Here is a 22,894-nt window from a genome sequence, read left to right as displayed (position 1 = left end):
ACATTGTGGAAATCGAAGTGCAGAACAACACAAAAAGCAGAGATCCTTACCACACAGAATAATGAGGCCATAAAACCAAACAATAAACTTAAATAATTTACCATAAATATCGAAAGCTCTGAAATTATTCTCTACATTAACTGCCTATGTTTCAAATGATCTTTGCATTCACCATGTCACAGATGGCAACATCAGACAAGAGAGTCCTTGACAAAATCTCGCTGTAATTATTCTTTCCACAGCTGCAGTTATTTTAATGCCTTTTCAGTTAAGCTGAAAGAGACGCACACGTTTTATAAATAAGGGCTTTTAACCAGTTTGACAATGAAGCATTTGAAACGTAGTGTGAAGAAGAAAAAAAAAAAAAAAAGAAAAACCAACCCAAAAACTTTCACTGCATCTTGAAACCTGGGAGAGCAACTGTGAGGACTTGGAGCAGAAAGACAACCAGTCTTTCTACAGCAATACTTAGCAATTAAGACCAAAATTATGTTGATTGTGATGGTCTGAGATAGCTGTTACTGGCAACTTTCAGACTTGCTCAGACACAATGCAACAATTAGGTTTATTTTGGCTGGTAGCTCCGAGGAGTCTTTTCTCCATTGAGAAACTGCCCCTCAAGGACAGGCAGGGACTGACTCAGGAGGAAAATACAGCTTGGGCGAGGTCGAAGTTCACACTGCTCAACACCAAAGTGTCCAGCTGCAGTCTAGGTTTGGATGGCTTTTCTTGCATGTTCTGGCTTTTTCCAACGTGCTTTAAACCATTGTGGAGGGCCCTTCTCCCCAAAGAGCACCACAAACCCATGGCCATTGTGGAGGGCTCTTCTCCTCAAAGTGCACCACAAACCCTTGGCCATTGTGGAGGGTCCTTCTCCCCAAGGAGCACCACAAACCCATGGCCATTGTGGAGGGTCCTTCTCCCCAAGGAGCACCACAAACCCATGGCCATTGTGGAGGGTCCTTCTCCCCAAAGAGCACCACAAACCCATGGCCATTGTGGAGGGTCCTTCTCCCCAAAGAGCACCACAAACCCTTGGCCATTGCGGAGGGCTCTCAAGGAGCACCACAAACCCATAGCCATTGTGGAGGGTCCTTCTCCCCAAGAAGCACCACAAGCCCATGGCCATTGTGGAGGGTCCATCTCCCCAAGAAGCACCACAAACCCATGGCCATTGTGGAGGGTCCATCTCCCCAAGAAGCACCACAAACCCATGGCCATTGTGGAGGGTCCTTCTCCCCAAGGAGCACCACAAACCCATGGCCATTGTGGAGGGTCATTCTCCCCAAGGAGCGCCACAAACCTTTGGCCATTGTGGAGGGCTCTTCTCCCCAAGGAGCATCACAAGCCCTGGCAAGCTTCAGCACCTCAGGAAAAGCAGGCTCAATTTGGAGTGGTCCTGAATCACAGAATAAACTAGGTTGGAAAATACCTTTAATATCACCTAGCCCAAACCACGCCCTAACACCTCCTATCAGCTAAACCTTGGCTCTGACCTCCAGTCTGTTTTTAAACTCCTCCAGGGATGGTGATTCTACCTCTCCCTGAACAGACAATTCCGTTTCCCAGTCACTCTTTCAGAGAAAAATTTCTTTCTAACCTCTCACCTAAACTTCCCTTGGTGCAGCTTAAGGCTGTGTCCTCTCCTTCTATCATTCCCATCCACTCAGAGCAGTTGGGGAGTTTGGGACATATCAAACAGCACAGCTGAGGACTCCAACAGGGATGAAAAGTTGAGCTGAAGCACCAAAATTTCATTTCCCATGGGACTTTGTGGAAGTGTAGCCGAGCACAGCAGCCAGTGGGGCTCTGGGGGATCTTCATTCCTGCCTCCCAGCTCTCTGGAGAGCCTGCAAACACCTCTGCCCTGAATCCATGCTTCAGGAGCCTGAATGAGTGGCCTTATTTTTTAAAGCTCTGAGCACTCAACAGCTCTTGTGGTAAACAAAAGGAGCTGAATCCTCTGGAAGTGAAGTTCCCCCGCTCCCAACAAGTTGCAGCTGCTTCTCCTTCCCACCATAAGCTGTCAGTTAGTTTAAAAGAAACGTGTGGAGATGCAGCTAAAGCAGTGGGAGCTGTACTGGGAGGCTATTTTCCTGTTTAAACCAAAAAAAAGAAGAAGAAATGAAAGAGAGGGAGATCGGTGGGAGGTTTTTCACTCTGGAATCCTGGCAAGCTTTGGTGTACAAAGAGGACGTGGCAGTCTCCAAGGCTTGTGGACTGGGGAGGCCTGATTAATGGGGGTTATTGTCAGGGAGGCCTGGCTTTTATGCTCAACACTGAAAGGCACCAACCCTCAAAGTATTCAACATCACACAATAACAGATTGTGTGCAGTTAGCCTCAGAAAACAAACGTGTTCTCTCTCTATAGGATTATAGAGCATCCATCAGTGGCTGGCATTAAATACCACCCAAGTGTATGTAATTACTGATACGTGAAATCTAAACATCATTTTAAAGCGGTTGGAACAACAAAAAACACCTGGAGGTTTCTGTTCCCCTTTCACTTTGAAGCATCCTTGCTTTCCCAACCAAAATGCCAGGGAACAGCCTTCTCTGGCCCATGTATCCTGGATTTCTGACATGTGACTGCATCAGCCACCACACCCAGGACTGGGACCATTCCCTGCCAAAACCTCCCTTCATCCTCTTATTAGGTTTAGACTGCAAACAAAATAAAACTGCAGAGCTGAGAGGGTGTGGGAAATGGATTTGTAGAGAGGTGAAAAACACCTCTCAATTACCTCATCTCTAAATTAAAAAAAAAAAAATTAATCCGAGAAGAGTGGGAAACAGGATTTTTATGAGACACTGTGCACTGGGTTCTTGGGCAGCTCATAAACCTGGGCTGGCCTCAAAATCCCCTGCAAAACCCAAAGAGCTGCTGCACACAGATCCCTCTGTCCTTGTTCTATCAGTTGTCTGCAGGAGAAGGGTTTGGCTCACTCTGGGGCCTGGACAGTGACCCAGGGAGCAGAAGGATCTCCTATCCTGCCTTCCTTGCACTGCACTGCAGGATCAGCCACACAATTAAGAGCTATATTTAAGCACTTGAACAAACAAGCTCCACTCCTGAAAGATTCAGGCATGCCTCGTGGGGTCCCTGCGTTCCTCAGTTTGGAATCTCAGGCTGATAAATTAAAAGCAAAAGAATCACTTATACAAATTAACTTCACATCCCGCCACGGAGCGAGCACAAAGCTGCTGTCACTTCTGATTTCAAACAGCCTTGAATTAAAGGGGGCTTGGATTATTATTTTTTATTTGAGAGAAGCAGAGCAGCCACTTGGTGGGATGGCAAGCAGCTGGCTGCAGACAGATGTCTGAGAGCTCTTGCACAGAGCCAGCCTGGCACGGGGCAGGGTGACCACACCAGCATGGCACTGTGTGCCAGGTTTATGATTCCCAGCAGGGCACTGTGATTTATGATTTATGGTTCCCAGCATGACACCGTGTGCCAGGTTTGTGATTCCCAGCTGTGGAGAGGCCAGGGCAGAGCAGGGCAGGCCATGTGATGCTCAGGCACAGAGCAAGATTCCCAAGGTTCCCATGAACATCACGCAGCATTCTGGCCTTGGTGCACCTTCCAAGGTTGTCCTTCCACATCAGAACTTGCTGCCCCTTCCACACCAGAACTTGTGGTCAAAGCTGGAGGTGGCTTCTGCAGGGCAGGGCCTGCTGCTGGTTCCCATGGCAGTGCTGAAGCCAGAGCTGCTGGGATGGGCAATTGCCTCTGAAGAGCACACTTGATCAGGGACATTCCAGTCCTTGGAATCCAGATTCATAAAGTGTCTATGGTCCAGCCTCTGTCCCAGAGAGGAGGAGAAGATTGAAGCCATCCCATATGGAGTGGGAGAGATCCCCAGGGCCTGAGAGCCCTATGGGGTCAAGGCCCTGCTGATCCAGCCTCACAAAAAACCTCAGCCTCACACGAAGCAGCCCCACATGGACACAGCTCCACATGGAACCAGCTCCACACAGGTCCCAAATGGACCCAGCCCCACACAGACCCAGCCCTGCATGGACCAGCCCCACATGGACCCAGACCCACACAGAACCAGCCCCAAATAGACCAGCCCCAAATGGATCAGACCCAAGTGGACCCAGACTCACACAGAACCAGCCCCAAATAGACCAGCCCCAAATGGGTCAGACCCACACAAACCCAGTCCCAAACGGACCCAACCCCACATGGAACCAGCCCCACACAGAACCAGCCCCAAATAGACCAGCCCCAAATGAACCAGCCCCACACACCACACACACCCAGCCCCACACAGACCCAGCTCCATGTGGAACCAGTCCCAAATGGACCAGCTTCACACAAATCCAGCCCCAAATGGACCCAAGCCCAAATTGAAGAGCCCCACACATACCTAGCCCAAATGGACCCAGGCCCAAGCTCACATGCAGCAGCTCCATGCTGCCACTGTGTCATTCCAGGATGAGCCTGGCACCACTGACAGGCAGAATCCTCCATCGTGTGGGTCTGGCTGAGGAGCCAAACAATTGGGAGCTCATTACAGCCTCCCTTTTAATTAAGTGCTTCAAATAGGATGTAATTGCAATGTAATAGCACACGCTATTGTACATTAGTTAAATACAAAGGGATTATTAAGAGTATGTTTTAAAGGCTTTCCAGTAGTGGATTGAGTAAACAGTTGCTAAATTTCGATAAATAACTTTTAAAATCTACATTAAATAAGCAGTTAAGTGTATTTAGGATACTCTTTTTTTTTTTTATTCCCCAGAATTGCTCCAGTCAGAGAGTCCTGGGTTATAATCTCAATATTTCACTGGTAATAGGGCTGTGCCTGCTCAAATCTGTTTGTTCTGCCTCAAAGATCCTGCTGGGTGTGGCAAGCTCAGCTACTGACATCTGCAGGCTCTAAACCCTTCCCATCCCCACAGCCCAGAGGAGCTGCTGGTGTGCTCAGCCCTATTTTACAAGTACAGAATTAAGGAAAAGAAGAGCAAAGCCATTTGTTCAAAGCCATGCAGGGAGTCTGTAATAGAGCAGAAGAGGAGCCAACAACAGATCAAAAACGATCCCTCTAAAAATAAGGCTTTGAAAATCCATAAAGGAAACGTGGCTCTAACAAAACTCTTCTGTTACGATCAAAAATGCAATTAGTCATTAGTGACTTTGGTAATGAATGTACAAATGTCCCATGACCCCCAAAATCTAACAAACATCTCCATCCATTTGCTGCTTGTGCCCAGGGGATGCCAGCTGGGCTGACAGCAGTGGGTGGGCACCACTGAGTGGTCCCTGGGGGCAGATTTTGCCTCTTTTGCACCAGAAAAGGCTGCCCAAGGTTGCACATGACAAAACAAGAGGTGTCATCGCCCTGGGAGCCACGGCCAGGAATAATTTAGCGCTCCCTTAACCTTTGTAAGGCTGATCTTGAGCTCCCTGCTGCTCCCTGCAGCCGGGGGGTTCCTGCTGGGAGTCACTGGAGCATCCCTGGGAGGAAAAGGGTAAAAGCTGCTGTCCTGTGAAGTGGCACAGAGGCCCTGGTGGCATTTGGGGACAGGACGCAATGGGGGGCACAGCTGAACTGTCAGGCAGGGAGCAGGAGCAGTGATGGCTGCAGAGGGACCCCTCAGTGTCTCGGGGTCTCTGCTGCTCACAGTGACCCCGAAATGTGTTAGAAAGTCTCTTTTCCCAGCCTGGTGCTCGAAGAAGGAGTCAGAACTCTTCAGTTTTCGGTCTCAAGGTTGTTTATTTTTTCTTCTCTATAAAATTCTTTCTCCTGTCCAGCCAAGGTCCACTCAGCAAGACAGACAGAGGCACTCTGCCTGCCCCTGGGGCAGTGTTGTTATCTTTTTATATAAAAAAACCTACCTGTACAATATTTACAGTTACTTTCCAATACCTATCACCTATGTTAGACAGTGAGCTTCTACTCTAAACCAATCTAAAAGTGCCACCATCCCAGCAGAAGAAGAAGAAGAAGGAGAAAGGCTGGACACACCCAGATCCCTCCATCTTGCCCCCTGAACCCCCATTCTAAAAACCCCAAAAATCTATTTTTCACCCTGTGATAAATTCACTGTCATTCTACTCAAACTGTCGTGGCTTGCAGATCCTCATCTAAGGTTGGTAATTTGCTCCATGGGTCATAATCAAAGGCACAGGGGCATTTTGGGCTCTGTGCCAGGGTCTCTGAGCCCCCTAGCAGGGTCCTGGCAGTCCAGGACAGACAGAGGGATGTCCTGAATTCTGACATCACTGATGCTGAAAAGCCATCGAGTGCTGGGTCTGGGACAGCTGCACTGCCCTGGAGGGCTCCAGGGTGGCTCAGCACAGGCAACCAGCCCTGGGTGATGGGAGTGTGAAAAATGTGTATTTTATGATTGGCTTTTGGCAAATATTAAAATGAATATTATATGTGTTGTCTTAGAAAGTGACGTTGTATTAATTCTCTTAAGTAGTGTGTTAAATTTAGTTCTAGGTTATAACAAAATGTTATAATAGAAACTATGCTATGTAAGGTACTTTTTTTAAGAGAGGACTTGCACTGAGATAGCAGCTACAGGACACCTAAATCTTTCAGAGAAAAATAATTTATTGCTCTCTTATCGAGTTCTTCCTGCCTTGCTCAGCCCTGAAGAGGCATCAGGATTAAGAAGTTGACACTGACCAGACAGAATCCTGTGTTTGAATGGAATTTATGCATCATGTATGAGGTGTATGAATGTGCAACAGGCTGTTGCTTTTAAGGGTTAATCCTCTGTTAAGGTGGGTCCTTTTTCAGGCTTATTTTACCCAGAAAAGGTACCTGGACTGTCCATAACTCTTTATTGTCTCATATTGCGCTAAATCCTAATTGTCCAAATTATTATTACTCTAATTATATTACTACTTTTAGAACCATTTTATTACTATCAAACTTTTAAAATTCTACAAAAAAGTGATTAGCATTTTTCACAGGAGCCACCAGGCAGGCTCAGGCCACTGAAACCTAAAACCTCTCTAAAACCTCTCTAAAACCTTGTCCCTTCTCCCAGCTCCGTGTCCAGAGCTTCCTGCTGCTGTTCTCCCCGTGCAAAGCAGAATCTCCTTTCAGAAGTGTCACCTCCCCTGCTACACGCTGCTGAACAGGTAACACTAATGAAGGAGCAGAGAAGTCGGAACTCTTCAAGCAAGTGCTCTGAAAAATTAATGAGAAGCAGCAGAAGAACATAAATAATCCGTGCTCCCCATTAGAGGTGGTTAGCACCTTTCCAGTGATCCAGGGAAAACCTGCCAAGGCACCACCATTCCCCTTTGGAATCACTGCCCTGTGGATTTTGTCAGCTGGAGTCAAAGGGCAGTTAACCCTTTAACACCTGAGCTATTTTGAAATAATTATTGTTAATCTAAATCAAAAGTGACAGCTTAACTGGTGGCAGAAATGGATATATATATATATAAACCAAAACGAAGTTGCATGGCCTCAGAGGAAAAATCATTAGCTCCCTGGTGGGTTTACAAGTAATTTGCCAGCAATAAAAATGCAAAAACACATTTTGGTGTGCAATGATCATAAATAATCCTCGGACAAGATTTCTTTCTAGGACTCACAAGTCCACTCCCTTAATGGCAAGTTTTATTACCCTGGTTTCTCTGTGTTCTGTTACAAAATGTTGCTGTCAGAACAATTTACGAATTACAGCCCTGTTGGTATCAACTTCCATAATTCATATGGAAATTGGTTTCCCCACAAACCCTCGCAGAGCACAAAGAGTCGTGTAACCACATAGAATGACCTTAATAACACAGAATATAGAGACCTATAACACAAAATATAGAGGTGCCTGGGCCAGCATTAAATATCCATAGTCACCAGGCTGGGGGGAAACTTCCCTTTAAATCATGTGCACGTAGTGGTGGGGTCAGTGTGGGTGCTCAGAGTGTCACCAGTGCTGTCACCCAGGCTGGTGGCACCTCACAGCATCTTTAGGAAGCCAGGAACATTCTGGGGGTGAAGTGAAAAATTCTCATCCAGCTGCTGAGGAAACTCTGAATTTTCTTAAAATTCAGCATTTTCTTAAAATACCAGGAAGTACAGCTTGTTCAGGATTTCAGCTGTGCTCATCTCTCTTCCCTCCACTTTTGAGGCCTGGGGATGAGGAGCAGCTGAGATGAAAGTCACAGAGGGAGTGGCTGTGCCAGGGGCACCAAGTGTGTGTGTGATCCTTGGAGTAGGAGAGAGAAGGAAAGGGAGTGACAGTCAATTAAGTGGGAATTGCCTCAGAAAAATTCTAAAATAAATGCAAATCCAAAGTGTAAAGAGAGGGATCTGCAGCTCAGGCTGGATTTTGGGTGTTCTGAGCCATTGCTCTCGCTTCAGTAGGAAGAAATGGATGCAGCAACTGAAATTGCCACATTTCATAGATGAAGTTGCACTACAGAAAAGAAAACCACTCAAATAGAAACCACTGCATTGATGTCTGAGAAAATTAGGTAAAGATGGTTCTAACTATTTTATTTACTGATCCTTTATAAATAGATAGGCACACATCCAAAGTCAGTCCTGGCTATTGCAATACACCACAGGGTAGAAGGTAGCTGCTCAAATAACTGAGCATTTCTTGTATTCAACACCTCATTTGTAACTTTAACCTAAAGGAAATTTGATAAACTGTGCAAGGACAAGCCCTCCATTTTAAAAAATATTATCAGCTTCATCTAAGATTTTGCAACACTCGCTCTGGACGACCCTTTTGCCATCACGTAGATGAATAGGAGAGAAAACTGCAGATCCTATTTCCATTCAAATATTATGAGCCAAGCTGAGATGCCACCCTGAAGCAAAATATCCAGGGTCTTACTTTGAATTTTGTCTAAGCAAAGATGACAAAAACTGCTTTTGCAGAAATAAAAATTCACAAGAAGAAAAGTGCATAAAATGAGGAAGAAAATGGTTTTCTTTCCCTATAAAGAAGGAGCAGGTCCTTAAGATTTTATAGACCAGAGATTTAAACCAAGAACACCCTTTTTACAAGTCCCTGGTTCAGCTTAAAATGGTAATGGCATTGCTGCTGAAAGAAGCAGCACCTGGAGCTGCAGGAGGTGCTGGGCTCTGCAGAACTGCTTGGATGGGAGGGAAATGGATTCAGAGATTTTCCTGCAGCTCCTTCCCCTCCCATACCAGGGACATCCTGGAGAGCTGCTGCCACCATGGGAAGCAGGACAGCAGCCACCAGCTCCTGCTCCTGGGAGCTCCATGGGGCTCTGCCACACCTCAAGGTTTTCAGTCTGTTAAATTCTCAACTTTTGAAGAGATGGTTCAAATCAGGAAAATCCCATCTCTGTGCCAGGCAGTTAAAACTGAAAGTAATTAAGACAAAATCTTTTCCTGCACAGAAAGTACCCAACATGTGGCAATAACAAAACCATCAGCATTTCTGCCATCCTAAGCCCAAAAAACAAATTGGATTTTGAATGGAACAGTGACCTTTGTGTACAACTTGTCTTGACCTCTGAAAGTAATGGCATTTTGTCTCCAATTCTGCTGCTGATTGCAAATGCTGGATTCTGAATATTCACATTTGAGAGGGATTCATGGCTTGCTTGTTTCATAAATCTGAATGCCCCCGAGGAGAAGCTCCCATCCTGCAGGAACAGTGTGAGCTGAGGTTCCCAGACCTATTCTCAGAAGAGTTTCCTACCCAGCCCCAACCCCATCATGAACACCCAGACTGTGGGAGGCTGAACCCAGGCTCCTCTTCCCCAGCTCAAACACCCATAAGCTCCAGACTTGGCAGCTGTGACTCCTCTGACTCCCTCCTACAGCTCCTTCCCCAGCTCAGCCCTTTCCCAACTCACACATCAAATTCCACGTACCCCATTTGTGAAAAATGCCCATTTTATGATTGGCTTTTCACAAATATTAAATGAATATTATATGTATTTATGTTAGAAAGTTCTGCTGTATTAATCCTTTTAAGCAGTGCGTTAAATATAGTTTTAGGCTACGACAAAATATTAAAATAGAAACTATGAGATGTAAGATACTTTTCTAACTAGCTCAAGGAATGGATAAGATTATCAAGAAATTCTTTGCACAGAGATAACAGCAAAAAGACATTAAAATCCCAAAGAGAAGAAATATTGCAGGAAGAACCAGGCTGCTTCTATCTCCTTTCAGCCCCCATGGAGCCAAACCATGATTTACAAGATGAAGGGGGAGAAATTTGCAATAAACAGAAAAATCCCTAGTTTGAAAGGAGTGTTTGCATCATGTATGAGATGTATGAATATGCAACAGGCTGTTGCTTTTAAGGGTTAATCCTTTGTTGGTAGACATGCTTTTTTGAGGAAAGGTTCGTAATTCTTTGCTTTTTTATTGTCCTTTATTGTCCTAACTGTGATTGTCCAAATTCTTATTGCTTTAATATATATATATATTTTTAATATTTTCTATTTTGATATATGTATATATGTATATATGTATATATGCATATATGTATATATGTATATATGTATATATGTATATATATGTATACATGTATATATGTATATATGTATATATATGTATATATGTATATATATGTATATATGTATATATGGATACATGTATACATGTATATTATATATACTATTTATTTTTTACATATTTATTTTTACATATTTATTTATTTAGATACATTTTACTATTTTTCTAACCATTTTATGACTATTAAATTTTTAAAAATTTTAAAGCAAGTGATTGGTATTTTTCACACCAGCACAGCACAAATGCACCCCCTCAGCCATGGGGAATCCCACCCCACCTGGGCTGAGCCCCCTCTGCTGGGCCAGGACACTGCTCCAAACCAGCACAGAGACCCCAAAGCAGATTAAGAGCAGTTAAAGCAGCCAATAACGCAGAGCAGAGACCAGAGCACGAGTGACCTGAAGCATGATTTGCAGCGAATGTCTTTCCCTCTCATAAATAGGAGAGACACAGTGGGACGATTATCCACCCAGATTTATCTCCTCAGCTCTGTGTATATCCTTCTGTGCTTAAAAATGTCTCACTGCCCTTTGCGTTATTGCATTGCCCTTTACATTCATAGCACATAAACCTCTCAAGTACTGTAAAACTTACAAGGTGTAATATAACGTTGGGGGGTTTCTTTTACACATCATAAACAGGAGTCACTGGGAAAGGAAAGGAGCAAAGAAAGGGAGACATTACTTGGCCTGACAACAGTACAGGAGGAAAAAATATATACAAGTATACATATATACACTTAAAATCCCGAGCTGGATTGATTATCTGGCGTTGATGGATCACCTGAATGTGTTACGTAGATAAGGAAATTGATTGTTCAATAAATCACTGTCTGCACTAAGAATCCTGTGTTAGAAGAGAAAGGGGAAATATTATAAATCTGTCTCGCACGGGCAATGAAAAAGCTAAAGCTTTTGAGGCTAATCATGATGTACCTTTTGCTGCACTTCTGATAAAGGAATATCATCTCAGAGTTCTGCAGTGCTAAAGGACTGGTGTCTGTCCCAAGGCTCTGCAGGGAGGGAACCTCCCTGGCGTGGCTGAGGGGCTGTTCTCAGTGACAGCAGTGGGCAGGGTGATCTGACAGAGCCCTGCTGCCCTGATTTTTTAAGTTTTTCTAAGCCTTCTGATGTTTACACTCTTGTAACAAACTTTCTCACGTGCTTTCTGTAAATAACTTATTGTTTTGCATTTTTTATAGAGGAAATTTGATGGACTGTTGGTTTGTCATTGGAGAGGTGGCACTGTCACCCTCCAATGCACTGTCACTTTTGGAAATCTATAAATGTTGGAGTCAGAAAATAAACTTCCCTCTTTTTACCTTAAGAACAACAGTGTGTGTGCATTGTTTTATTTCGTGTCCTATAGTGACAGAGCCCCAGGGGAACATCAGCCCCATCCTGGAAGTGTCCAGGGCCAGGTTGGACAGGGCTTGGAGCACCCTGGGACAGTGGAAGGTGTCCTGCCATGGCAAGGGGGTGGAATGAGATGATCTTTGATGCCCCTTCCAACCCAAAGCATTCTGAGACTGTGGAATGAGCTGAGTTTTCATGTCCCTTCCAACCCAAAGCATTCTGAGACTGTGGAATGAGCTGAGTTTTCATGTCCCTTCCAACCCAAAGCATTCTGAGATTGTGGACTGAGCTGAGTTTTCATGCCCCTTCCAACCCAAAGCATTCTGAGACTGTGGAATGAGCTGAGTTTTCATGTCCCTTCCAAACCAAAGCATTCTGAGATTGTGGACTGAGCCGAGTTCTCATGTCCCTTCCAACCCAAAGCATCCTGAGATTCTGACATCCAGCCTTGTCTCCTCTGCAGAGCAGGTGTTGAGGCTTTTTGTTCCATTCAGAACAGAATCCACCCCGTTCCCAGCACAAAACTTCTGCTGCAGGCAGGAAAAATCCCCGTCAGCCCAGGCAGGCACGGTGTCTCACAGGGGGTGGAATTTCAAATCACTGCGGTGACATCCCTCAGAGCGCTTCGAATTCACTGCAAAACTAACCAACGAGTCTAACACCTCAGTCCCCACAGACAGCCGTAACTCTGCTAAATTTGTGGGTTATACCAGATTTTATTTACTGCTTCATCCTGGGAGAAGAGTGCGAGCTGACAGCCGTCTATTCATTAGAGTGGGGGAGCCGCCCACGGCGCCGCCGGCTCTCTCCCCGTACATTCCACGGCTCTAATCGAGTTTGGGCTCTGCAGAACCAGCTCTGTTATTTTGGGAATGATGTACCTTCCTACTCACCTGGGAGCTGGGGAGTTCAGAGATCTGCTCTGTTCACCCCCAAGTCCCCAGTGGGAACAAAGGAAATATCAAAACCATCAGATGTCATTACGAGTTAATGAGTGCCAGGGCAGGCTGTGGCCTCATCCCAGTCCTTACTGGAGGCAGGAACCACCATTTCCACCCAAACTGCTGCTTGCAGGTGCCAGGGAGAACTTGGACTTTGTCACAAAAGCCTGTGTAACACTGAGTGCTCCAGTCTGGGGGAGATGGGTACCCCTTAGAGGGGATCCCCAGTGCCCAATTTCCAGAGCAATGAGCAAAGTGCAAGGACCAAATTCACAAATTTATCTGAACACTTATGTAATTTTAAGTCTCTGTTTCGTGCCTTTGGTATTAGCTGGTTTATCTGTGCTTAAAAACTTCTCCAAATGTCCCCACAGCATCCGTGCCTTTGGAAGCCCAGTACCTCCTGCTGCTTTCCAGGTCACACTGCTGTGCTGAATGTCCCAGGCACAACAAGCTGACACAGAATGTGCCAGTTGTTCCCTTATTACTTCCCAATACTTATTTTTATTCTCTGAATCTGACCCCACGCTGGGGAGTGCAGCTTCTTGGCTGGGGCACAGCAAAAAAGCCAAAGTCTAACGAGGTCCCTGGACTGAAGTATTGAATAATAGAGATACTGTGTGGTGCCCAAGGCTGGTGTCTGCTCTCCTCTCTTCCTGCCAGTGCTGCAGAGCTGAGCAGCGTGGGGGAAGCTCAGAGCAGCTCTGGGGTTGCCTCTGACGCAGGGGTACCCCACGCTCTCCTCAGCCGCTTGCAGCTGAACCGCGTTTGGCTGATGATCTTCCCTGCCAGAAATAACGGAGCAGTCACATCCGTATTTGTGTGTTCATGCTCAGTCTCGCTGCAGATTTAAAGCACAAGGAGCCAGGTAATGCTGGCGAGGTGAGAGTCTCACAGTGCAAACCTGAGCACTGGAGCTGTGGCTCCCCCGGGGGCAGCATAGCAAAGGGGGGTGAGAGGAGGCAGAAAGGGTTAACAAATGCCACCACAAAGAAAAGCTGGTGCAGGAGCAATGACAAAGCAATGAGCTGAGCCCTCCACCTGCTTTAAGAGCTCTCGCTTGTGCTAAGGACCTGCATCTGTTTTAGTCTTTATCACAAGTGGTAAACAGCAGCACATCACCCCTGTTTTCACTGTCAATAACACAAATCCATGTATCAATGCATGAACCCCCATCCTACTGAAACCCCCTCTGCACCGGCCCAAACTGCGACAATCCCTGCCTGGCAAACCGAGCTGGGGCACAGCACTCCTGCTCCTGCCATGGAGCAGTTCTGATCCTCTCATTCAGCCCTCAGCTCCTCTCAGCCTTCCCCTCTATCCCCCCTCCGCGGCTCCGGTGCTTTCAGCTCGCTGTCTGCCATTCCCAGAGACTCTGCTGTGCACAGGGAGCAGCCAAGACAGCATCGCCGTAAAGCTGCAGCCGAGAGGAGGCGAAGGAGATTGCGAAACTGGTGGAGACACACATTACACCGGATTAGGAGGCTTAATGCTGGCGACAAACACCGCGACGGGCGGATTTGCCACCGTGTCTCCTCCATGAGGGACTCCAGCATCCCCAGCATCTCTCCTGGCAGAGCTCGGTTCAAGCACTGGAGATTCGTGCTGGTTTGGGTGCAGAGACTCCAGCATCCCCAGCAGCTCAGCTGGCACAGCTCTGTTCGAGCACTGGAGATCTGCTCTGCCTCGGGAGGAGACTCCAGCATCTCCAGCATCTCAGCTGGCATAATTCTGTGCGAGTGCTGGAGATCCGCTCTGCTCCTGGAGGAGAGACTCCAGCACCTCCACAGCTCGGGGCCAGAGCTGGAGATCCCCGCTGCTCCGAGAGGAGACTCCAGCACCGCATCTCAGCCGGCACAGCTCTGTGCGAGAGCTGGAGATCCGCTCCGCCCCGGGAGGAGAGACTCCAGCATCTCCAGCATCTCCAGCATCTCTGCTGGCACAGCTCCGTGTGAGAGCTGGAGATCTGTGCTCTTTTGGGAGGAGAGACTCCAGCATCTCCACAGCTCGGTTCGAGCACTGGAGATCCGCCCTGCCCCGACAGGAGACTCCAGCATCACATCTGTGCTAGCACAGCTCGGTGGGAGCGCTGGAGATCTGCTCTGCTCTGGGAGGAGGGACTCCAGCATTTTCAGCACTCTGCTGGTATGGCTCCGTGGGAGCGCTGGAGATCCGCTCTGCCCCGGGAAGAGAGACTCCAGCATCTCCAGCATCTCTGCTGGCACAGATGCTGGAGATGCTGGAGTCTCCAGCTCTCGCACAGAGAGACCAGTGCAAGAACTGGAGATTCGTGCTGTTTTGGGAGGAGAGACTCCAGCATCTCCAGCATCTCTGCTGGCACAGCTTGGTGCCAGCGCTGGAGATCTGCTCTGCCCCGGGAGGAGACTCCAGCATCTCCAGCAGTTCTGCTGGCACAGCTCCATGTGAGAGCTGGAGATCTGTGCTGTTTTGAGAGGAGAGGCTCCAACATCCCCAGCATTTCCAGCATCTTTGCTGGCACTGCTCTGTTCGAGCGCGGGAGATCTGCTCTGCCCCGGCAGGAGACTCCAGCATCTCCACAGCTCTGTTCGAGCACTGGAGATCTGCTCTGCCCCGGGAGGAGACTCCAGCATGTCCAGCAGTTCTGCTGGCACAGCTCTGTTCGAGCGCTGGAGATCTGCTCTGCCCCGGGAGGAGACTCCAGCATCCCCAGCATCTCTGCTGATCCAGCTCGGTTCGAGCGCTGGAGATCCGCTCTGCCCGGGAGGAGGGACTCCAGCACCGCAGCTCTGCTGGCACAACCGGCACAGCTCCGTGCAAGCGCTGGACATCCGCTCTGCCTCGGCAGGAGACTCCAGCATTTCCAGCATCTCTGCTGGCACAGCTCTGTTCGAGCGCTGTGGATTCACGCTGCCCCAGGAGGAGATTCCAGCATCCCCAGCATCTCCAGCATCTGTGCCGGCACAGCTCGGTGTGAGCGCTGTGGATCCGTGCTGTTTTGGGAGGAGACTCCAGCACCGCATCCCTGCCGGCACAGCTCGGTGCGAGCGCTGCGGATCCGCTCTGCCCGGGCAGGAGATTCCCGCATTTCCCGCATCCCTGCCGGCACAGCTCGGTGCGAGCGCTGCCGATCCGCGCTGCTGCGCGGAGGGTGCGGAGCCGCGGCGGGGCACTGCCCTCTGCCGATGCGGGGCCCGGCCGGGCGCCAGCGCATATCGCGACAGGCGGGGAGGCTGGGTGTCAGTCAGGAGCGCTGATTCCCTGCAAGCGCTGCTCTGTACCCAAGGAGAGCCTCATTGCCCGGGGAAAGGGAGCCAGCTCTGCCCGGGGACAGGATGAGCTCGGTGTCGCTCCGGGCGGGCTCTACAGGAACCTTCTCCCAACATCAGGCTCTGCCTGGTTTTGTTAATAAAAACACCCGAGATGCAGAGATTCGGGGCAGAGAGGGGGATTTGCACCTGCTGGGGGTAAAACCAGAGGTGACACTGCAGCATGAGAGGAGGTGCCAAAGGCACGTGTGACGCGGTGTCCCTGTGTGTGTCAGTGTGTCCTGGTGTGTGTCAGTATGTCCCAGGGTGTCAGTGTGTCCCAGGGTGTGTCAGTGTGTCCCAGAGTGTGTCAGGGTGTCCTGGTGAGTGTCAGTGTGTCCTGGTGTGTGTCACAGTGTCCCAGAGTGTGTCAGGGTGTCCTAGTGTGTGTCTGTGTGTACCAGAGTGTATCACTGTGTCCCAGGGTGTCAGTGTGTCCCAGTGTGTGTCAGTGTGTCCCAGAGTGTGTCAGTGTGTCCCGGTGAGTGTCTGCATGTCCCAGTGTGTGTCAGTGTGTCCCAGTGTGTGTCAGTGTGTCCCGGTGTGTGTCAGCATGTCCCAGTGAGTGTCAGTGTGTTCCAGAGTGTGTCAGTGTGTCCCGGTGAGTGTCAGTGTGTCCCAGTGTGTGTCAGTGTGTCCTGGTGAGTGTCAGCGTGTCCCAGTGTGTGTCAGCGTGTCCCGGTGAGTGTCAGCATGTCCCAGTGTGTCTCACAGTGTCCCAGTGTCAGGACATGTGCAGCCCCCTCTCTCCACTCGCCACCAGCCCCCCAAGGCTCCCTCACCCCTCAAGCCGTGCCCACCCCTGCTGCCCCAGCCCGAGGGTGCCCAGTGCCCTGAGGTATCAGCCCAGCACGGAGCTGTCTGCTCTGGTGTCTCTCCTGCCTCGTGATAAATGAGAATCTATTCTTTCCTGCTATGTGGTTTGATCTTAATTTCCTGTATGAAGTTCTCGAGAGAATGCCAAGATCAAATAATTAGACTATTCTGCGATAAAGAGTTAACATTGTTATTCAAATGTATTCAGAATTCATTTACCACCAAACAATTTACACTGCCGCCCTCCTATCCTGCTGAAATTACCAGAATGTGTTATCTGACACACAAAGCGTCTCGTGACCTGAAATAACTTTATCAACCATGAAATGCTTGAGCAGTGGGTGCACGGTCACAGAAATGCCCAAGTGAATGCAGCAGAAGCTACAAAGGCAATAAGTGATTTAAAACCACCCTGCTGCCAACCCCAAAGCACTCTGGCCACTCTGGTCACCAGGCAGAAAAACCCTGGAGCTGCCTTGCTGAGGATTCCCACTCCAGCATTCGTGTCCCCCGTGGATGTGCAGCTCCCAGCCCTTGGGTGCTGCCTTTTCAGCCTGGAAAAGCCTGTTTCTGCTTTATTTTTAAAAACACAACTTCATTTGCAGAGTGTGGGAAGGTGGTTTCAAAATAAAATTCCTGACAGGCATAATAAGCCTCAGAAAAGCCAATCACACAGAGCAGGATAATTATCCACATAATTTGTTTTCTGTGTATTTGTGTAAAATAATCAATGATATTTTTCTCACACGGATTCCAATTTGATTGTATTTTTCTGTGTTACTTGCAAATCATACAAACAATCGATGCTCTGACCCCTTCTCTGTGCAAACACAGCTTGGAAAGACACTACAAGAAATAAAATCCGATAAATTCCTCACGCAGGGTTGTTTGTTTAAAAGCTTTGCTGGAGACTGATCCTGCTCACAGCGACTTCAGAGATACAGGAGTGGGACTGTCAGACATGCTCGAGGTGGGATTATTGCCACAAATATCAGCAGGAACAGAATCTCAGTAAAATCCTGGCACAAAAGTGAGGACCCAGACGTGGAGGTGATGCCTTTTATAAGGAATAAGGAAAATGAACCCATTTTCTGGGCTGGCACACTCCTCCTGCAGAGGGGCACACAGCTGGGCTTGGGGTGACCCAAGGGAAGAGTGGGATCCTTCCTGTCCCCTTGCCCACACAGGGGGCACATCAGGGGCACTCCTGGCTGGAGTGGGGTGGCCAAGGACAATGATGGCAGCAGGACAGTGTGGTGTCACCTTCTGAGCAGTACCTGAGTGCAAACCCACTCAGGATCCCCGAATCCAGTTCCTGAATGCAAACTCACTCAGGACACCCCCAAATCCAGCAGCACCTGAGTGCAAACCCACTCAGGGCCCCCTGAATTCAGCTCCTGAATGTAAACCCACTCAGGAACCCCTGAATCCAGCTCCTGAGTGCAAATCCAGCTCCTGAGTGCAAACCCACTCAGGACACCCCCAAATCCAGCTCCTGAATGCAGGGCCCCCCAAATCTATCTCGTGAATGCAAACCCACTCAGGACACCTCAAATCCAGCTCCTGAGTGCAAACCCACTCAGGACACTCCCCAAATATAGCTCCTGAATGCAGAGCCCCCCCAAACCCAGCTCCTGAGTGCAAACCCACTCAGGATCTCCCAAATCCAGCCCCTGAGTGCAAACCCATTCAGGACCCCCTGAATCCAGCTCCTGAGTGCAAATCCAGCTCCTGAGTGCAAACCCACTCAGGACACCTCAAACCCAGCTCCTGGGTGTAAATTCACTGAGGATCCCCCAAACCCAGCTCCTGAATGCAAACCCACTCAGGACCCCCCAAATCCAGCTCCTGCTGCCCGCCCAGTGCCAGGGGTCTGTTCTTTACAATTCACTGATCTCAGCCCATTGGCATCCGATCCTCACCGTGTCTCACTAACACATCATCCCTCAAAAGCATCACTCGGAGGAATTCCTGATGATGTTTCAGCCACAAAAAGGGTTCTGCTGGAGCCGCCAGTCCTGCTCCACCTATCCCAGCCATCCCGCCCTGCTTTGTTAGGGACGGTGCCACCAGCTCTGCAAAATGGCATCAGGCTCTGTCTGTGTGCTGCTGTTTAATCCGAGCGCAGGGTTGGACAAAGGGGCTCTGCACGTCCCACAAGCACCTCCTGGCACTGCTTTAGCTGCGATGGTGCAAATGCTCAGCAGCTCCTGGTGCCAGGTGTGAGGCGCCGGGCTCAGCCGCAGTGAGGGCGGGCAGCAGCGCAGCATCCCTCAGCGAGATGAGCACGGGCTGCTCCTCTCACCACCACCCTCCTCTTCCTCTGCTCCAGGGCACCTCGGAGCTCAATCGAGCACCCGGGTGGTGTTTTCTGATACGGCGTTTTCAAATATTTAACAGATTGCGTAATAACCGAGCAGCTGTTGAAGGAGCTTCAGATATAAAGTCCTGCTTTAAAAACCCATCCTGTAACAAGGCACAGATTTTCTTTGTACATGTGCATGTATAGATTATGTTTAGATGTGTAGATTAAATATTTATATTTTACTGGGGAGAGAAAGAGCACTTTGGCTTTTTCTTCCCTTTCTTAGGTATCTCTCCCTGTATTTATTTTAATAGTCAGCTTCACAGGGGAAAAAAGAGAGCTTTGAGAAGTTACCTGCTTTCTCTCTGGTTTGATTTTCAGTGCTAAACCAATAGTTACTTAAGTGCTCTGCACTTCTTGGTATAACCTAATAATTAAAATAATTACTTGAAAGCCAGGGCATCTTTGCACAAATTAATGCAGGGCAAGAAGCTGCAGTTTTCCAGTGGGCTGAAAAAGAGGTCACAAAATGATGCCAGTTTTAGCTGAGAGAGAAGGTAAACACAGATCTCCCTGCAGCCCCGATTAAAGCCTTTTCCTGATCTTTTAAGTTTCTTACTTTAGTGATCAAGAAGGTGGCTGGATGAGGGGCTGGCTGTTGTGGGATTTCTCAGCAGGTAAAGGGAAATCGTTCCTGTGGAAGACACGGCAGTGCTGGCGGTGGCACAGCTGTGCTCCTGCAGTGGGCAATGCTTCTTCCCTTCCTCCCTTCCTGCCTGCATCCTTCCATCCCTTCCTCCATCCCTCTCTCTTGTGCCTTCATTTCTCCCTGCCTGCCTCCATCCCTTCCTCCCTGCCTCCATCCCTCCATCCCTACCTTCATCCCTCTCTCTGTGCCTCCATCCCTCCCTGCCTCCATCCCTCCTTGCCTCCTTCATCTCTCCCTCCCTGCCTTCATCCCTCTCTCCTTGCCTCCATCCCTCCCTCCCTGCCTCCATCTCTCCCTGCCTTCATCCCTCTCTCCTTGCCTCCATTTCTCTCTCCTTGCCTCCATCTCTCTCTCCTTGCCTCCATCCCTCCCTCCCTGCCTCCATCTCCCTCTCCTTGCCTCCATCCCTCCCTCCCTGCCTCCATCTCTCTCTCCTTGCTTCTATCCCTCCCTCCCAGCCTCCATCCCTCCCTCCCTGCCCGGTGAAGGGGAGCAGAGCTGCAGCAGACCCAAGTGTTTTCGTGATGGGCTGGCAGCACTCTCTGCATTGAAATCTCCTCTGTCCTTTTGTGCAATTGCTTTGAGCCTGGAAAATCCATTTTCAGGACAACTGAGGCACTGAGAGTCGAGACTAAACATCTCCACAGAGCCCCCAGGGATACTCCTGAGTATCCTGAATATTCCCATGAGCCGGGCGAGCGTTCCCTGGAGCCTCAGCAGCTGCCAGCCCAAGCGGCCCCAGCCCATTTCCCCACCAGCATCTGCCACATCTGCAGCCGCCCCTGGCCGCCTCCTCGGAGCTCCAGCCTGGCAGCAGCCGGCTCTGGGCACCGAGAATCAGCCTCAGCCCCGCTGCTGCCAAGCCCGAAGCAGGAGGAGCTGCCAGCCCGGCAGCCCAGCTGCCACAGCTCCCCCTGCACACACAGCTCACGGTCCCAAAGGCGATCAGAGCCCTGGGACCCGCCGGGGAGGGAAACTCCAACGCTCTGCCACCCCAGCACTGCGGGGCTGGCCGTGGGGACAGGCTGGTGACACAATGAGGGGTCTCACAGCAGGACTGATGCCTCCTCCCCGCTCCTGCAGAGCCCTGTCAGCGACCACAACCAGCGTCCCTGGGAGTGGGTTTGTGTGGCACAAAACATTTCCAGCTGTTCCAGGAGGAGGCTGAGCATACTAAACAGCTTGGCTCTGGTGAAAGTTCAGCAGCCGCCAGGGCCCCAGGCCCGGAGGCAGATCCATTAACCTTTTCCACCGATATTCCTGGCACCACAATGTGCGCGGGGTAACATCTGCCTGGAGCACCCCAGTCACAGGAGTCCGGGGGATACCAGATGCTCACCCTGCAAGAATCAAGCCCTTGTCCATGACACGATCTGGGCCATGCAGCCACTTCAAGCCGTGCTGGAGGTGACAGTGTTTCACTTCAAAAAGCACCTGTCCCTCAGGAACAGCATTTTTCTCTTTCTGGCTTTCACATTGTTGCTGTGCAGTTGCACTGGCTAAAGTAAGACCCTTTTTTTTTTTTTTTTTTTTTTTTTACAGTTAAAATTATTCACAAATCTATTCAATTTTCACTGGTTTCTCTGAGTTAAAATTTGAACAGTCAAAAGGCAGGTAAACCTGTCCTTGTAATTTTTAGTGGGCAGACAGCAAATCCCCGGGAATGTGTACCAATGGCAAAGTGCATGGGATGTAACAGAAATCAGTGCCGTTCTTTACATGACATGATTAAAACAAGTATCTCGTTTAATTAGAAAAAGAAAGATCGCAGACTCATTCCCAGGATGTTATCTGTGCAATTACTTTATGTAACATTATTAAAAATTAATTTTCCCCAGAACCTCAGCAATTTAATGAAACACGCCCGGTCCCCAGCAGCAGCTGCAGCGGAGCCAGCCCACTGGCATCCTCCAGGCAGCGGCACTCGGTCCCCCCGGGCTGTCTGTCCCTTGTTCTGGGCACATCCAGCCCTGGGTCAAAGCAGCCCTGCACAGCACCCTATTGCCGCAGGCTCGACAGCTCTCCTCGCACCGGGTACCGCAAACAACCGCATCCCCCTCTCCGGGGGCTCGGCATCCCGCATCTCCGTGAGCAAAAATCCACCTTCTCCAGGGAAATCAGCATCCCTGCTCTCCGGGTGCTCGGCATCCCCCGTCTTTGCGGGCTCAGCATCCTCCCTCTCCAGAGGCAAAGCATTCCTCCTTTCCGGAGCAAAGCGTTCCCTTTCCCCGGGGAAAGGGACAGAGGGACAGCACTCTCCTCTTCTCTCCTCTTCTCTTCGCAAGGTGCCCGGCACCCCCATGGCACCTCGCCCGGGGCGGCTGCTCGCTCCGTTCCGGGACACAGCCCCCGCCTCGCCGCCGGCACCTTCCCCCCTGGCACCCGGCAGCGCCTCCCAGCCCCGGACAGCGCATCCTTCCCCCCGGCTCCGGACAGCGCATCCTTGGCCGGGGGAACCTCCGCCCCGGCTCCGGACAGCGCATCCCGCAGCCCCGGGCACCGCATCCCCCGGGCAGCGCGCTCTCCGCCCGCTCCCGAAGTTCTCCCGCAGCCCTTACCGATCCGGATGACATGCGGCATCCCGTGCGAGCTCTGTCCCCAGAAGCCGCCGACCAGGAGCGCTGCCCAGTATTCCCAGAGGACGCGGCGGAGCGCCGGCCAGAGATGGGGCATCGTTGGGTCGGGCTCGGGCCGGCGCGGCCCTACGGCCCCAGGGGCAGCGGGGACAGGAGCGGCTGCTGCTGCCCGGGGCTCAGGAGCGGCCGCTCGGCGCCGGGGCCGGGCGGCTCATGGCACATCTTAGAGCGGCCGCGCCGGCCCGTCCCGCGGCTGCCACGGCTCCGGCCGCTCCCTTCCGCGCCCTGCCGAGCCGAGCCGAGCCGAGGCGAGCCGAGGCGGGCTGTTCCGGGCCGAGCCGTGCGGTGCCGGTGCCGGTCGGGCGGCACCTGCGGAGCCGGGGCTGCCGGTGCGCCCCAGGAGCGGCTCTGTCCCCT

General features: G+C 50.1%; 1 protein-coding gene across 2 annotated transcripts in view; it reads right to left on the bottom strand.

The window, feature by feature from the left end:
* Positions 1-22,670, bottom strand: part of GRIK3 (glutamate ionotropic receptor kainate type subunit 3) — a 129,165-nt gene extending 106,495 nt beyond the window's left edge. For both annotated transcript variants that reach the window (XM_058040108.1, XM_058040109.1), the window contains exon 1: positions 22,460-22,670. In XM_058040108.1, coding sequence (XP_057896091.1) covers positions 22,460-22,574 — 115 coding nt within the window. In that variant the 5' untranslated portion in view covers positions 22,575-22,670. The remainder of the gene's footprint in view (positions 1-22,459) is intronic.
* Between the last annotated feature and the right edge of the window lie 224 nt (positions 22,671-22,894).

This window comes from Melospiza georgiana, chromosome 24 (assembly GCF_028018845.1).
Source record: "Melospiza georgiana isolate bMelGeo1 chromosome 24, bMelGeo1.pri, whole genome shotgun sequence".
NCBI lineage: Eukaryota > Metazoa > Chordata > Aves > Passeriformes > Passerellidae > Melospiza > Melospiza georgiana.
This window is presented reverse-complemented; position numbering and strand designations above follow the sequence as displayed.